The 15655-nt window shown below is 37.3% G+C and overlaps 1 protein-coding gene across 2 annotated transcripts in view; it reads left to right on the top strand.

The window, feature by feature from the left end:
- LOC124532942 (clathrin heavy chain) overlaps positions 1-15655 on the top strand; it is a 33064-nt gene that overhangs the window by 14461 nt on the left and 2948 nt on the right. For both annotated transcript variants that reach the window (XM_047108076.1, XM_047108074.1), the window contains exons 5-28: positions 1012-1200; positions 1730-1984; positions 2557-2753; positions 3785-3965; positions 4251-4444; positions 4559-4785; positions 5129-5300; positions 5775-6053; positions 6587-6805; positions 7184-7326; positions 7494-7628; positions 8333-8555; positions 8826-9000; positions 9431-9585; positions 10351-10575; positions 11203-11443; positions 12212-12369; positions 13148-13315; positions 13427-13576; positions 14127-14369; positions 14631-14745; positions 14869-15035; positions 15300-15386; positions 15474-15600. In XM_047108076.1, the coding sequence (XP_046964032.1) occupies positions 1012-1200; positions 1730-1984; positions 2557-2753; positions 3785-3965; positions 4251-4444; positions 4559-4785; positions 5129-5300; positions 5775-6053; positions 6587-6805; positions 7184-7326; positions 7494-7628; positions 8333-8555; positions 8826-9000; positions 9431-9585; positions 10351-10575; positions 11203-11443; positions 12212-12369; positions 13148-13315; positions 13427-13576; positions 14127-14369; positions 14631-14745; positions 14869-15035; positions 15300-15386; positions 15474-15600 (4425 nt within the window). The remainder of the gene's footprint in view (positions 1-1011; positions 1201-1729; positions 1985-2556; positions 2754-3784; positions 3966-4250; positions 4445-4558; positions 4786-5128; positions 5301-5774; positions 6054-6586; positions 6806-7183; positions 7327-7493; positions 7629-8332; positions 8556-8825; positions 9001-9430; positions 9586-10350; positions 10576-11202; positions 11444-12211; positions 12370-13147; positions 13316-13426; positions 13577-14126; positions 14370-14630; positions 14746-14868; positions 15036-15299; positions 15387-15473; positions 15601-15655) is intronic.

The raw sequence follows: 15655 nt of genomic DNA, 5'->3' as shown, positions 1-15655 counted from the left end.
GTAAGTTTCCTAAACGAAAAAAATTAAGTTCTATTTGTATAAATATAAATATGAGACAACATCACATACATTACTCTGATCCCAATGTAAGTAGCTAACGCACTTGTGTTATGGAAAATCAGCAACGATGGTACCACAAACACCCAGACCCAAGACTACATAGAAAACTAATGATAATCTATATCGAATCGGCCGGGAATCGAACCCGGGACCTCGGAGTGGCTACCTATGAAAACCGGTGTACACACCACTCGACCACGGAGGTCGTCATTGTCTGAATATAGAATGAATCGTATTATATTGTTATCTTTTGAAAACAGAATAAGAAGCTTAAATTAAAAATTAAATTGTATAATTAAGTAAAACCGATCAAGTCCGAGTTAGTTTCGCGTGGAGAGGGTTCCGTACGTCTGTTAATTTAGAGTCGAGGCTTCTTTTGAGGATCAACGTCAAAAGTTTTCGCAATTTTTTTTAAGGTATAAGTTGACGGACGAGCATATGAGCCAACTGATGGTAAGTGGTCACCATTACCCATAGACAATGACGCTGTAAGAAATATTAAATTCCTTAAATCGTCAAAGCGCCACCAACCTTGGGAACTAAGATATATGTCCCTTGTGCCTGTAGTTACACTGGCTCACTCACGCTTCAAACCGGAACACAACAATACCGAGTACTATTGTTTGGCGGTAGAATAACTGATGAGTGGGTGGTACCTAGCCAGACGGGCTTGAACAAAGCCCTACCATCAAGTAAATATTAAATTTTACAAAGTTGTAAAACTAACTGTACTAACATTCAATAATTTGGATTTATCGTGACTAACATATGTGTATAGGATTTTAAATTAACATGGTTATTTTTATTATTAAAGTTATTAATTTCGGGATATTTACGTGAACAAGACATTCGTAGACAATGTCGAAATATCGAGCTTCACCGAACAAAAATAAAAAACATGGTAAATATCCCGAAATTAATAACTTTAATAACATATGTGTATCCTTCCAGGTATATCAGCCCAGCAGAACCGCGTGGTGGGAGCAATGCAGCTGTACTCTGTGGAACGCAAGTGCTCGCAGCCCATTGAGGGCCACGCCGCTTCATTCGCAACCTTCAAGGCGGAGGGAAACGCTGAACCGTCCACTCTCTTCTGTTTCGCCGTGAGGACTCCTCAGGGTGGAAAACTGCATATTATTGGTAAGCTCGTTATAATTTCGTCTTAAATTTTCGCGATTATTGCACATTTAAATAAAACTAGTTATAACGGATTTGAATCAATTGGTCACGGGTAGTCTACCCGTGTCACATGCAAGTTCCCTCACGATGTTTTCCTTCACCGCCGAGTACGAGATGAATTATAAAGTTAAATTAAGTACATGAATCAGCGGTGCTTGCCTGGGTTTGAACCCGCAATAATCGGTTAAGATGCACGCGTTCTAACCACTGGGCCATCTCGACTCACACATAACAACCAAGACATTAACACATAAAAATAATGATAAAAAAATAAAAAAAATAAAAAAGCCATTTATTCTACTACTCATTTTTGAAGTTACAATACAATACACTTTCATTTATCAATAATCTAATTTGTGGTATTAAATTTAAAACTTAACATTTACATTTTTGCTTAATTTAAAATTCATATAAATTCAATAGATAAATAATTAAAAATAAATAAAAGTAGAAAAGATAAAGGGATCTAATTATTATTTTATATTTACAGAGGTGGGTCAAACCCCAGCCGGAAACCAGCCGTTCCCTAAGAAAGCGGTGGATGTATTCTTCCCCGCGGAGGCGCAGAGCGACTTCCCCGTGGCCATGCAGGTGTCGCCGAAGTATGACGTCATCTACCTCATCACAAAGTACGGCTACATACACATGTACGACATCGAGACCGGTACCTGTATCTACATGAACCGTATCTCTTCGGACACTATATTCGTGACGGCGCCCCACGAGTCCACTGGCGGAATCATTGGTAACTATTCATATATATATTTTTTTAATATTAAAACGTCAATGCTTTGCCTATGATATGTTATGTGGTAGTGAGAAATCCTTCTTGATTGATATAATTTTTAAGACAAAAATATTATTTCAAACTAACAACCAGAGCTTTGTAATATTATGATAAATAAAAAGTACAATACAAAGATATAATAGCAAACATATTTGAACACCAAAGAAAAATCGCTAAAGGTAGAGGCAAATGGAAAAATCTTGAGGAGGCCTTCACCCTCACATAAGAGGGGTTCTTGCATGCTTGCGTGAAAAATAACTGAAATGTTTTTACTTATATTTTTATTAAGATTTTATCATTTAATTTTAATTATATTAAATTCATTATATATATATTTTAAAAAAAAAAACAAAATTACCATTATAAATTTAACTAGATTACACCATTATTCATTTAACTAATATTATAATTAAAATTTAATGAAATGTTAATAGCAATTCATTCTATGCGAGAAATAAAAGGCTTTCTATTCTATATTTGAATACAATAAAATGAATGTGTAATAACAATTATTATCTTAATTTGTACAGGTGTCAATCGTAAAGGTCAAGTCCTCTCGGTGACGGTAGAAGAGGACTCAATAGTTCCGTACATCAACACGGTGCTCCAAAACCCTGAACTAGCGCTCCGTCTCGCTGTGAGGAACAACCTCGCTGGTGCGGAGGAGCTTTTCGTGAGGAAGTTCAACATGTTGTTTACTAACGGACAGTATGGGGAAGCAGCTAAAGTGAGTATATAGCAGCTAAAGTATGTAATTGTAATATTTATTTATGTATAGATACCCCAGTTGATAGAAAGCATGCATCTTAACCGATGACTGTCAGTTCAAACCCAGACAAGCACCGCAGATATTCCATGGGCATTATCTATATTTATAAACCATCTCAAGTTCTTTGTTAAAGACAGTTTGTCAGTCAACAACAACAACAACAGCCTGTAAATTCCCACTGCTGGGTTAAAGGCCTCGTCTCCCTTTGAGGAGAAGGTTTTGGAACATATTCCATCACGCTGTTCCAATGCGGATTGGTGGAATACACATGTGGCAGAATTTCAATGACATTTGTCACATGCAGGTTTCCTCACGATGTTTTCCTTCACCGCCGAGTACGAGATGAATTATAAAGACAAATTAAGCACATGAATCAGTGGTGCTTGCCTGGGTTTGAACCCGCAATCATCGGTTAAGATGCACGCGTTCTAACCACTGGGCCATCTCGACTCATCATAGTGCATAGTATGTAATTATAATATTTATTTATGTATAAATGACCCAGTGGATAGAAAGCATGCATCTTAACAGATGACTGTCAGTTCAAACCCAGACAAGCACCGCAGGTTTTCCATGGGCATTATTTATATTCATAAACCATCTCAAGTTCAGTGGTTAAGACAGTGTTCCATAAGGAAACCTGCATGTGTGTATTTTCAATGCAGTTTGCCAACATATGAGTCGTATCAACCCCAATAGGATCAGCTTGTTGGATTTGGGATTCTCAAAGGGAAACGAGTCTTTAGTCCGGCAGTGGAACGTGTAGCGCTTAGCGTTTCGACTTTTGGCAAAGCTATTGTTGCCAGTTATAAGATATATTTTTCGTAATTGCACTTTTTTAAATGGAATAGTGTTTATAGTAACAAGAACAATTTCTATACAGTAATTATAAATTTTGTTTATCTTTATTTTATCTCTACTCTTCGCATATAAATAGTAACCAATTAAAGTATTGTTTATAATTATAATAACCCTTTGCAATGTTTTAGGTGGCAGCCATGGCACCCCGTGGTATCCTCAGAACTCCGCAAACTATACAGCGTTTCCAGCAGGTGCCCACTCAGCCAGGGCAGACCTCCCCACTGTTACAGTACTTCGGGATATTGCTAGACCAGGCACAGCTGAATAAGTTCGAATCCCTTGAATTGTGTCGCCCTGTTTTGTTGCAAGGTGAGTGTTTATAATTAATAATAAAAACCTTAACTCCAAAAGATAAGATGTATTTGCCCAACGGACATATTTTAGACATATTCTTTTACAGGCACAAGGGACATACCATCTTAGTTCCCAAGGTTGGTGGCACATTAACGATGTAAGGAATAGTTAATATTTCTTACAGCGTCATTGTCTATAGGTGGTGGTGACCACTTACCATCAGGTGGCCTATATTCTTGTCCGCCAACCTATAACGTAAAAATATATATATAATAATAAATATATGATTTATGTTTCCAGGACGCAAGCAGTTGCTAGAAAAGTGGTTGAAAGAAGAGAAGTTAGAGTGTTCAGAGGAGCTCGGTGATCTTGTGAAGCAAGTTGATCCCACTCTTGCGTTATCAGTGTACCTGAGGGCCAATGTCGCAAGCAAAGTTATTCAGTGTTTTGCTGAGACTGGCCAATTCCAGAAAATTGTCCTTTATGCTAAGAAGGTATGAATCGAATATGTTACTTTATACTACTGCTATTGACATAATACTAGATATTGAAGAAATATATCATAGTTGCTATATTAGTCTTTATATAGAAATACTCATAACTTTCAGGTTGGGTACACTCCGGACTATATTTACCTTCTCCGCTCTGTGATGCGCACCAATCCTGAACAAGGCGCCGGCTTTGCTGGCATGCTGGTTGCCGAAGATCCTCCATTAGCAGATATTCAACAGATTGTTGATGTTTTCATGGAGCAAAATATGGTGCAACAGTGCACCGCCTTCCTACTTGACGCTTTGAAGAATAACAGGCCCGAGGAGGGACCCTTGCAAACCAGGTGCGAATGCAGATAATATTTAGTAAAATAGAACAGTTATTCTATAAATATTTGATTATAAAAAAAAAGTAAAGTAACATTCCGTAAATTTCCCACTGCGGGGCTAAGGCCTCCTCTTCCATTAAGGAGAGGGTTTTGAACGTATTCCACGTTGTTCTAATGCCGGTTGGTGGAATGCACATATGGCAGAATTTTGATGAAATTAGACACATGCCAATTTCCTCACGATGTTATCCTTCACCACCGAGCACGAGATGAATTATAAACACAAATCGAGCACATACATATAGCGGTGCTTGCCAGGGTTGGGACCCGAAATCATCGGTTACTATTTACTCCGCAGGCTGCTGGAAATGAACCTGATGTCGGCGCCGCAGGTGGCGGACGCCATCCTCGGCAACGGCATGTTCACGCACTACGACCGCGCGCACGTGGCGCAGCTGTGCGAGAAGGCCGGCCTGCTGCAGCGCGCGCTCGAGCACTACACCGACCTCTACGACATCAAGCGCGCCGTGGTCAGTGCCCCCCCCCCACACACGACAACTGTCTCTCTCTCTCTCTCTCTCTCTCTCTCTCTCTCTACTGTCCACTGCTCCACACCAGCCCAGTTTGCCTAAACACTACACTCTCTTTAGATGTGGACCATTAACAGGCTGTTGATGTATGAAAAAGATTGTGATAAGAAAATCAGATCATATCTAAAATTTCAGTAACTGTGTTAAATGTCTCATTAGAATAAGAATAAGAAATGTTTATTCGGGACAAACATACATTACAAACATAATTATCAAAAAAAAAAAACACAAAAAAATCAAATCAAATCATCATCATATTTAACATTAGCTAACTAACAACATTAACTAGTGACTATAAGAAAACAACAGGATTTTAATTTACAAATTAATATGCATTATTTTTACGGAAACAGCTACTCTGTTTCGTTTTTATTAATATTTATTAAATATACATCATAAATTATTGTCTTCTAGGTCCACACCCACCTGCTGTCAGCTGACTGGTTGGTCAGTTACTTCGGGACGCTATCAGTTGAAGATTCGCTTGAGTGTCTCAAGGCTATGCTCCAAGCGAACATACGTCAGAACTTACAGATCTGCGTACAGATCGCGACAAAGTATCACGAGCAGTTGACGACGAAGGCACTGATTGAATTATTCGAAAGTTTCAAAACATACGAAGGACTCTTCTACTTCCTCGGATCTATTGTCAACTTCAGTCAGGATTCAGAAGTTCACTTCAAATATATTCAGGTGAGATTTTTGTTCTAGACTTTCATATGAACTGTTCAAATATACTTCGATTTTGAAATTGGTACTAGGTAATATTAAAAGACTAATCTATTGTTTATGGTCAACAACAGCCTGTAAATTCCCACTGCTGGGCTAAAGGCCTCCTCTCCCTTTGAGGAAAAGGTTTGGAACATATTCCACCATGCTGTTCCAATGCGGGTTGGTAGAATACACATGTGGCAGAATTTCTATGAAATTTGTCACATGCAGGTTTCCTCACGATGTTTTCCTTCACCGCTGAGCACAAGATGAATTATAAAGACAAATTAAGCACATGAAACAGCGGTGCTTGCCTTGGTTTGAACCCGTAATCATCGGTTAAGATGCACGCGTTCTAACCACTGGGCCATCTCGACTCGTTTATGGTCGTAATTAGGTAATTTTTTACTCGACTATTCAATTTTTTTTACTTTTGATGGTGATATACAAAAAAATACGACAAATCTTGATGTTTATCTATGGGTGTATAATACAAGTCTGTTATGGTTTTTCAGGCTGCTTGCAAGACAGGACAGATCAAGGAAGTGGAGCGTATTTGTCGCGAATCGAACTGCTACAACGCTGAGAGAGTCAAGAACTTCCTGAAAGAAGCTAAACTGCCCGATCAACTGCCTCTCATAATCGTTTGCGACCGTTTCGACTTCGTGCACGACTTGGTGCTGTATCTGTACAGAAACAGCCTGCAGAAGTACATTGAAATCTATGTGCAGAAGGTTTGTGACGAGTTACATATTTAGTTTATACTATAAAATTAAATAGTATGACCAAATATACTTAGCAAAACTCGTACAAATACAATTCAGATACTCTTTATTGTAAATCAGATCATAAAATCTTTATATCTCAATCTATTTTTATAAACCGTAGAAAAGGTAATTTTGTAAAATGAAATTTCTTTTTAGTAAAATCTATATTTTAATTTTGCTTTAAGTTCTTACTTGAATAATATATGTGTTTTTTAATATATACATATATTCTGATACTGTTGGATAAAACAGATAAAAACACACTGAGGCATGGACAAGATGCCTTTTTAACTATAAATACTACACCGTTAAACAAAATCCTGATTGTATTCTTCTTGTTTGTAGGTCAACCCGTCTCGCTTACCCGTAGTCGTCGGCGGTCTGTTAGACGTAGATTGCGCGGAGGACATCATCAAAAACTTGATTCTCGTTGTGCGCGGACAATTCTCCACGGACGAGCTTGTCGCTGAAGTCGAAAAGAGAAACAGGTAATTCTTAATATAAATGAAAAATTGAAAGATATCCTTATTCCCAAAAGTAAATCGGTTTCATGTAGAAATATGATTGTCTTCGTCTTTTATTATTTGTGAAAATCTGTAACATAGCTTATGATATGATAATTATAATTTGTAGCTAATAATTATTGATATTCCAGATTGAAATTGCTCCTGCCCTGGTTGGAGACTCGCGTGCACGAAGGCTGCAACGAGCCCGCCACACACAACGCCCTCGCTAAGATCTACATCGATTCTAACAACAACCCAGAGAGGTTCCTCAAGGAAAATCAATGGTGAGTAATCATTCTATATATGCACAGTAGGTGTATATATACCGGTCAAAAACCAACAGTAGATACAATATGACATACAAAAGATAAATTACATTTCAAAATTATCAGTATAAAAGTGCTATTATTTACGGCCAGTCTTATCGTGCATCAGAATATTATTGAAAATATAATATAAACATTTTTTAAACTAAAATTATATAGTAAATAAAAAAAAATATACGATTGAAATTGAGCACAAATAAAATTAATTATTTTTTGATCGAAGAGGCTATTTGTAAACTTTGTTTTTCTACTATATGTACCACAGATTAAAATACAGCAAAGTGACGTCACCGACCCTATTGCAGCGCCATATTGTCCAAGTGGCGTTTTTGCGCGTTATTTAAATATGGAATTTTTAATATGATATTTTTCGGCAAAAAAACACAACTTTTACTTGGTTCCTTAACTTCTACTAAATAATAATATAAAATGGATTTTAAAAACCAGTCAAATAGCCTATCGAGGGCGACTGTCATGTGTGTGTGTGATTTAACGAGTATTGTATGTTGGGCAGGTACAATAGTCTATTGAGGGCGACTATCATGTGTGTGTGTGATATAACGAGTATTGTGTGTTGGGCAGGTACAATAGCCTATCGAGGGCGACTATCATGTGTGTGTGTGTGTGTGTGATATGACGAGTGTGTGTTGTGCGTTGGGCAGGTACGACTCTCGCGTGGTGGGGCGCTACTGCGAGAAGCGCGACCCGCACCTGGCGTGCGTGGCGTACGAGCGCGGCCAGTGCGACCGCGAGCTCATCGCCGTGTGCAACGACAACTCGCTGTTCAAGACGCAGGCGCGCTACCTCGTGCGCCGCCGCGACCAGGACCTCTGGCTCGAGGTGCTCGCCGAGGCCAACCCCTTCAAGCGACAGCTCATCGACCAGGTGAGACGCTGAGACGCTGTGAACCTAGTCACATTCTATTGGTTGTATTTATGAGAGCTGAGATGGCCTAGTGGTTAGAACGCGTGCATCATAAGCGATGATTCCGGGTTCAAACCGAGGCAAGCACCACTATATATATGTGCTTAATTTGTGTTTTAATTCATCTCGTGCTCGGCGTTGAAGGAAAACATCGTGAGTCTAATTTCATCGAAATTCTGCCACATGTTTTCCTTGGATATGAATTCAATCATTTTCATTGTATTATTCAAGGTGGTGCAAACGGCACTGTCAGAAACTCAGGATCCAGAAGATATATCCGTGACTGTGAAGGCGTTCATGACAGCTGATCTACCCAACGAACTAATCGAGTTGCTCGAGAAGATTGTGCTGGATAACTCCGTATTCTCAGATCACAGAAACCTACAGAACCTGCTGATATTGACAGGTTAGATATTCTTATGTTTAATATATTATGAGTTCAATCTCTAGAAGAAGTACCAAAATACATTTTTAAATCAATATGGAATGGTGAGTGAGCCAGTGTAACTACAGGCACAAGGGACATAACATCTTAGTTCCCAAGGTTGGTGGCAGATTGACGATGTAAGGTAATAAATATATCTTACAGTGTCATTGTCTATGGGTGATGGTGACCACTTTCCATCAGGTGGCCCATATGCTCGTCCGCCAACCTATAACATAAAAAAAAAATAAGCTTTATCAGAACCGACATTATATTTCTTTCAAAGTCAATTAGTCTCATCAATGCAGACTCATATAATTTATTGTAAAAATTAGGATGTGAATATTAGAATCCCTAATATGTCCCTATATAAATTAATTGTATGTCTAATTATAAATAATGTACTTTTCAGCTATCAAGGCGGACCGCACTCGCGTCATGGAGTACATCAACCGCTTGGACAACTACGACGCTCCCGACATCGCGAACATCGCTATCAACAACGAACTCTATGAAGAGGCTTTTGCGATCTTTAAGAAATTCGACGTCAACACCTCAGCCATCCAAGTGCGTATTAAAAATAAGATAAAGTGACTCCATAATATACGTCAAATTGCATAATATGCTATAAATTATCCAATATATTAAAATTATCCTAAGTTCTTAAAAAAGGATATCTAGCATGATCGATATTTCGATATCATCTACGAATGTCTTGTTCACTAGACTGAAGTTTGCAGTTAGATAGGCTGACATATTTTTTAATAACTGTAATAATAAAAATAACTACGTTAAATTTAAAATCTAAGTTCTATCTACACTAATATTATAAAGAGGAAAACTTTGTTTGTTTGGTTGTAATGAATAGGCTCAAAAACTACTGGACCGATTTTAAAAATTCTTTCACCATTCGAAAGCTAAATTAATCCCGCATAACATAGGCTAAATTTTATTTTGAAAAAAAAAAATAGGGTTTTAGGTAAGATATTTTGGGTTTTTCGGACAAAAAAGGAAAAAATCTACCAAAAACGTTGATTTTTTTGCGTATGATAACTATAAAAGATAGAACCATAAAATGTTCTAACTCCGGTCCTTAGAGGCAGGGCATAATGGCCTCCGACCCTAAGAACCTCATCAGATTCGTGGCTGATGTTGGTCTGGCTGAGGTGTTGTGATCACGAATTTGAGGTTTATCACAATAGATCCAAGCGCCGGTTGCAGTAATTCTTCAAATGTGACCGTGCCTTAAAAGACTGATTATGAACCGTTATCTAGGCGGGCGAAGCCGCGGGCGACCGCTAGTAAATTATAAACATAATATACGATTTTCAGGTGCTGATAGATCAAGTGAAAGACCTTAAACGCGCCTATGAGTTTGCTGAGCGTTGCAACGAGCCCGGAGTGTGGTCTCAGCTCGCGAAGGCTCAACTACAACAGGGGCTAGTGAAGGAAGCCATCGACTCTTACATCAAGGCTGACGACCCATCTGCCTATATGGACGTTGTAGCGACCGCCACTAAGCAGCAATCGTGGGAGGATCTCGTGCGCTATTTGCAGGTTAGAATTGTTACAATTTTCTGAATAGTAACTTAGATTGAACAAGCAAGTATTTTGTATGAGCTACATGGAAATAGGCTATTTGACTGATTTTTAAAATCCATTTTATATTATTTAGTAGAGGTTAAGGAACCCAGCAAATGTTGATTTTTTTTATTTCTAGTACATATTTGCCGAAAAATATCATATTAAAAATTCCATATTTAAATAACGCGAAAACGCTACTGGGACAATATGGCTCTGCAAAGGGGTCGGTGACGTCACTTTGCTGTAATTTAATCTGTGGTACATATAGTAGAAAAGCAAAGTTTACAAGAAAGTGACTTCATCATAAGCCCGGCCAATCCGAAGCGTTTTGAGTCACGTGACAAACGTTTGAAAAAATGCATTTTTATTTGTTGATTTTTGAATAAGTAAAATATTATTTTCAAGTAAATAACCATTTTTAAACTCATAATATACAGTGATTACAATAATTCACAATTTATTTTTCGCATTGTCAAATAGCCTATTGTACGTTAACTGCCTAGTGTCTTATGGATCAATTCAGGGGTTTTATTATCATGGGCCTTTAAAGTGTTTACACATTCGTATGTCGGAATTTCTAAGTTATAAAGTTATTCACAGATGGCACGCAAGAAAGCCCGCGAGTCGTACATCGAATCGGAACTTATCTACGCGTACGCTCGCACCGCCCGCCTGGCTGATCTCGAGGAATTCATTTCGGGACCAAACCACGCCGACATACAGAAGATCGGTGATCGATGCTTCGACGATAAAATGTACAATGCGGCTAAGTTGTTGTACAACAACGTCAGCAACTTTGCTCGCCTGGCCATTACGTTGGTGCATCTTAAGGAATTCCAAGGTGATTATTAATAATATAATTTGTATATTGATGCAACGTTTATAAAACATCTAAACCCGTAAAAGTAATCCATTAACAATATTACGAAACACCATATATTTATTATATATGTAAAAGAGCACTTTCTCTCACGACTCATAAATTTGACAAATTTACTATTATCTTTTTTTTAAATTTTTTTTTTACTGTAGATTTATTTATAATATTTGTGTATTTAAATGTAGTAAAAGTATAATAATTTAGTATATATATGTATTTATTATATTATATATATTATATTCAAATTGTTTCTTTTATATAATACGATTAAGAGTATCTATGTTGCACGATTTATGCCTGCTATATAACACTATCTCTTACAGCTGTGGGTTGGCTGGAAGAAATTTCTATTAGAAATAAGCCCGCCATTGTGAACAATAATTTAATGTAGAAAATTACCATGTAAAAATTCACAGTGCAATAAAGAGTATTATATATATTGTTGGAATAAACAAGCAACATCAGCGTCAAGTCATACAACTTACCTATTTTAAAAAAAAAAAGGCGGGAGATTTGTAGTTGACACATTGAGAATTGCAATTATAATTATTACGGTGTAATGTGATTATTGATGGTTATTTGTGTTGTAGTCTAAATGTTTTTCATTTGTGGTAGATTGATTGTTATTATAAATTAAAGATAATTGTTTTAGAGGTTAACCTACTTGATACTTCTGGTTCTAAAAATATATCCTGCAATAAAACTGTTTCATGGTGACGTGTGTTACAGGTGCGGTGGACAGCGCCCGCAAGGCGAACTCGACGCGCACGTGGAAGGAGGTTTGCTTTGCGTGCGTGGACGCCGGCGAGTTCCGCCTGGCGCAGATGTGTGGCCTCCACATCGTCGTGCACGCTGACGAGCTCGAAGACCTCATTAACTACTACCAGGTGACATGAAACGAACACCCTTTACTTACGTATAGTAGATTTTTGCCCAGAGGATCGGAATTGCGATTCAACGGGGAAATGCTGCTAGCATTCTTGCCACCATTACACGCGGTCGAGATTTATACAGTAACTAGTTTTAGTTCATATTTGTATATATAAATTTAAGTATTTAATGTTGTTAATTCTTATGTTAATAAATATTGTATCTTTTATGTATAGTACGATGTACGACACAACTTAGATGTCGCATCGGCAATATTCGTAAAACCGATCACATCCGAATTGAGTACGCTATCCCAAATTATGAATTTTTATTTTTCCTGTGAATATGATCTTTGCACAAACGTAATAACTTGTAATATCATATGACCTAATATATTCTTAAATTTGACGCGTGGATTTATATGCACTTGCTTTCTCTGACGCGTGAATCTATAGCGACGAATAGCGTCGAATGGCGCGATAGGGAGCTATTTCTATTGGATGTGTAAATCGGTAGTAATCGGTTTTATTTTCATTCCATTGCATTTTCCGATGCGACATTTAATTTGTGTCGTACTATATGTCATTAATAAAGAAATGTATATACCAGAGATAAATTAGGAAATAAAATGGAAAGAGTAAATACTCCTTCAATGTAATTTCGTAAATACTCCTTCAATGTAATTTCGTAAATAATTAAAAGTTAAAGTTTTACTCGAGAATTATATATGCCGAAAGTCATTAAACATGTCTTATATATAGTAATCCGAATTTGTAATTTTATTTCATTCTACAGGATCGAGGCCACTTCGATGAATTAATCAGCTTGCTGGAAGCAGCGTTAGGTTTGGAGAGAGCCCACATGGGAATGTTCACGGAACTCGCCATTCTGTATTCAAAGTTCAAGCCCGGCAAGATGCGCGAACATTTGGAGCTGTTCTGGTCACGAGTCAACATACCGAAGGTAAAAAATAAGAAACTTTTTCTATGAAATCCTACAAGTTAAGACTGATATGTTTACGTAGAAAAAATAAGTAATGTTTTTTTTAAATATTTTACATGTTATATTTTATAGGTTCTACGCGCAGCAGAGCAGGCGCATCTGTGGTCCGAACTTGTATTCCTTTACGACAAATACGAGGAGTACGATAACGCGGCGCTTACTATGATGCAGCACCCGACTGAGGCCTGGCGTGAGGGTCACTTCAAGGACATTATCACTAAGGTATTTATATCATCAATAGGCTATTTGACAATGCGAAAAATAAATTGTGAATTATTGTAATCAGTGTATATTATGAGCTTAAAAATGCTTATTTACCAACGAAAGTTGAAAATAATACTTAATTTATTCAAAAATCAATATATAAAAATGCATTTTCTCAATGTTTGTCATATGACACAAAACGCTCTTGATTGGTCGGGCTTATGATAAAGTCACTTTCTTGTAAACTTTGCTTTTCTACTATATGTACCACAGATTAAAATACAGGAAAGTGACGTCACCAACTCGCAGCGCAGCATATTGCAGCGCCATATTGCCCAAGTAGCGTTTTTGCGCGCTATTTAAATATGGAATTTTTAATATGATATTTTTCGGCAAATATTTATTAGAAATAAAAAAACACAACTTTTACTGGGTTCCTTAAATTCTGCTAAATAATATAAAATGAATTTTAAAAACCAGTCAAATAGCCTATTTTCGAGATGCTACTTCCGTTTTTTTTTTTTAAATTTTTCCTTTATCTATTTGTTAATCCTTTTAAAATGTATAGGTTGCCAACATGGAGCTCTACTACAAAGCGATTCAGTTTTACCTCGACTACAAGCCGCTCCTGTTAAACGATCTCTTGCTAGTGCTGGCGCCCCGTATGGACCACACGCGAGCCGTGGCTTTCTTCACCAAGGCCGGACATCTGCAACTCGTTAAAGCCTACCTGAGATCTGTCCAGAGTCTCAACAATAAGGCGGTCAACGAAGCTCTCAACTCTTTGCTTATTGATGAGGAAGATTACCAGGTATGCACTAAGACACTGTTAGTAAGGCTTTAGTCAGACTGGTACTACTCAACTACCCTCACAGTAGCCGTTCTACTGCCAGATAGAGTTGCCTTGACTAAATGCTTTTTTTTAAACCATTTCGTGGCATTATTGTCTTATGTGTCATAGTCAAGTTGATGTAAAAAAAAAAGAATAGCAAAACAATACTGGAATTATATATTTTTTGTAGTTTTTCATAGTTTGTATGTAGTATATTTATTTTTATATATTTTTTTCCAGGGCCTGCGAACATCGATAGATGCTTTCGATAATTTCGACACAATTGCGCTGGCGCAGCAACTAGAGAAACACGAACTGACCGAATTTAGACGAATCGCTGCTTACTTATACAAAGGTAATAAAAAAAAACATATCGAAACACCTAAAATAATATAAAGACTCTTTTATTAAAATTTAAAACTACAAACAATTATATTTATTTTATAATAAACTTTATAAGTTGCAACTCTGTTAACAGGCAACAACCGGTGGAAGCAGAGCGTGGAATTGTGCAAGAAGGACGCCCTATACGCGGACGCCATGGAGTACGCGTCTGAATCTCGCCAGCCCGAAGTGGCGGAGGAGTTGCTCGACTGGTTCTTGGAAAGAAATAACTTTGAGTGCTTCTCGGCTTGTCTTTATCAGGTAAACTCAACATAACCGCTGTGTATAAACCATATTTTGTATGTAATTAAATATTAATCGTTAATAATAGGACAGTTCATTAAATTTATCCATTAATGCTATGTAAACTCATAATTCGTAACTTAAAAAAGGTCATTGTTATATTCTCTCAATACTAATACTATCACTGATAGGCTAGAAGTGTACATTGTTCTTTCTATGTATTATTGTACATAGGCAAAAGAGATTATTTATATTACATTTAATATTATTCCTTCGTTCCAGTGCTATGACCTCCTGAAACCCGATGTCGTTATCGAACTCGCGTGGAGGCACAATATCATGGACTTCGCCATGCCATACCTTATTCAGGTAAAATATAAAAACAAATTGAACAATTTTAATTTTTAAGTAGTTAATTTTTAACTTTATGAATTTACGTTTAACTTTATGTTTCAGACGGTACGCGAACTAACGACAAAAGTAGAAAAGTTAGAAGAAGCAGACGCAAAACGCAGTACAGAGAGCGCCGAACAAGAAGCCAAGCCCGCTATGATCATGGAACCTCAGCTTATGCTCACAGCCGGTAAGAAATACCACGCCATATAATCCTATGATTGCATTGAATAGAGTTCTGTATA

This window comes from Vanessa cardui, chromosome 10, assembly GCF_905220365.1.
Source record: "Vanessa cardui chromosome 10, ilVanCard2.1, whole genome shotgun sequence".
NCBI lineage: Eukaryota > Metazoa > Arthropoda > Insecta > Lepidoptera > Nymphalidae > Vanessa > Vanessa cardui.
This window is presented reverse-complemented; position numbering and strand designations above follow the sequence as displayed.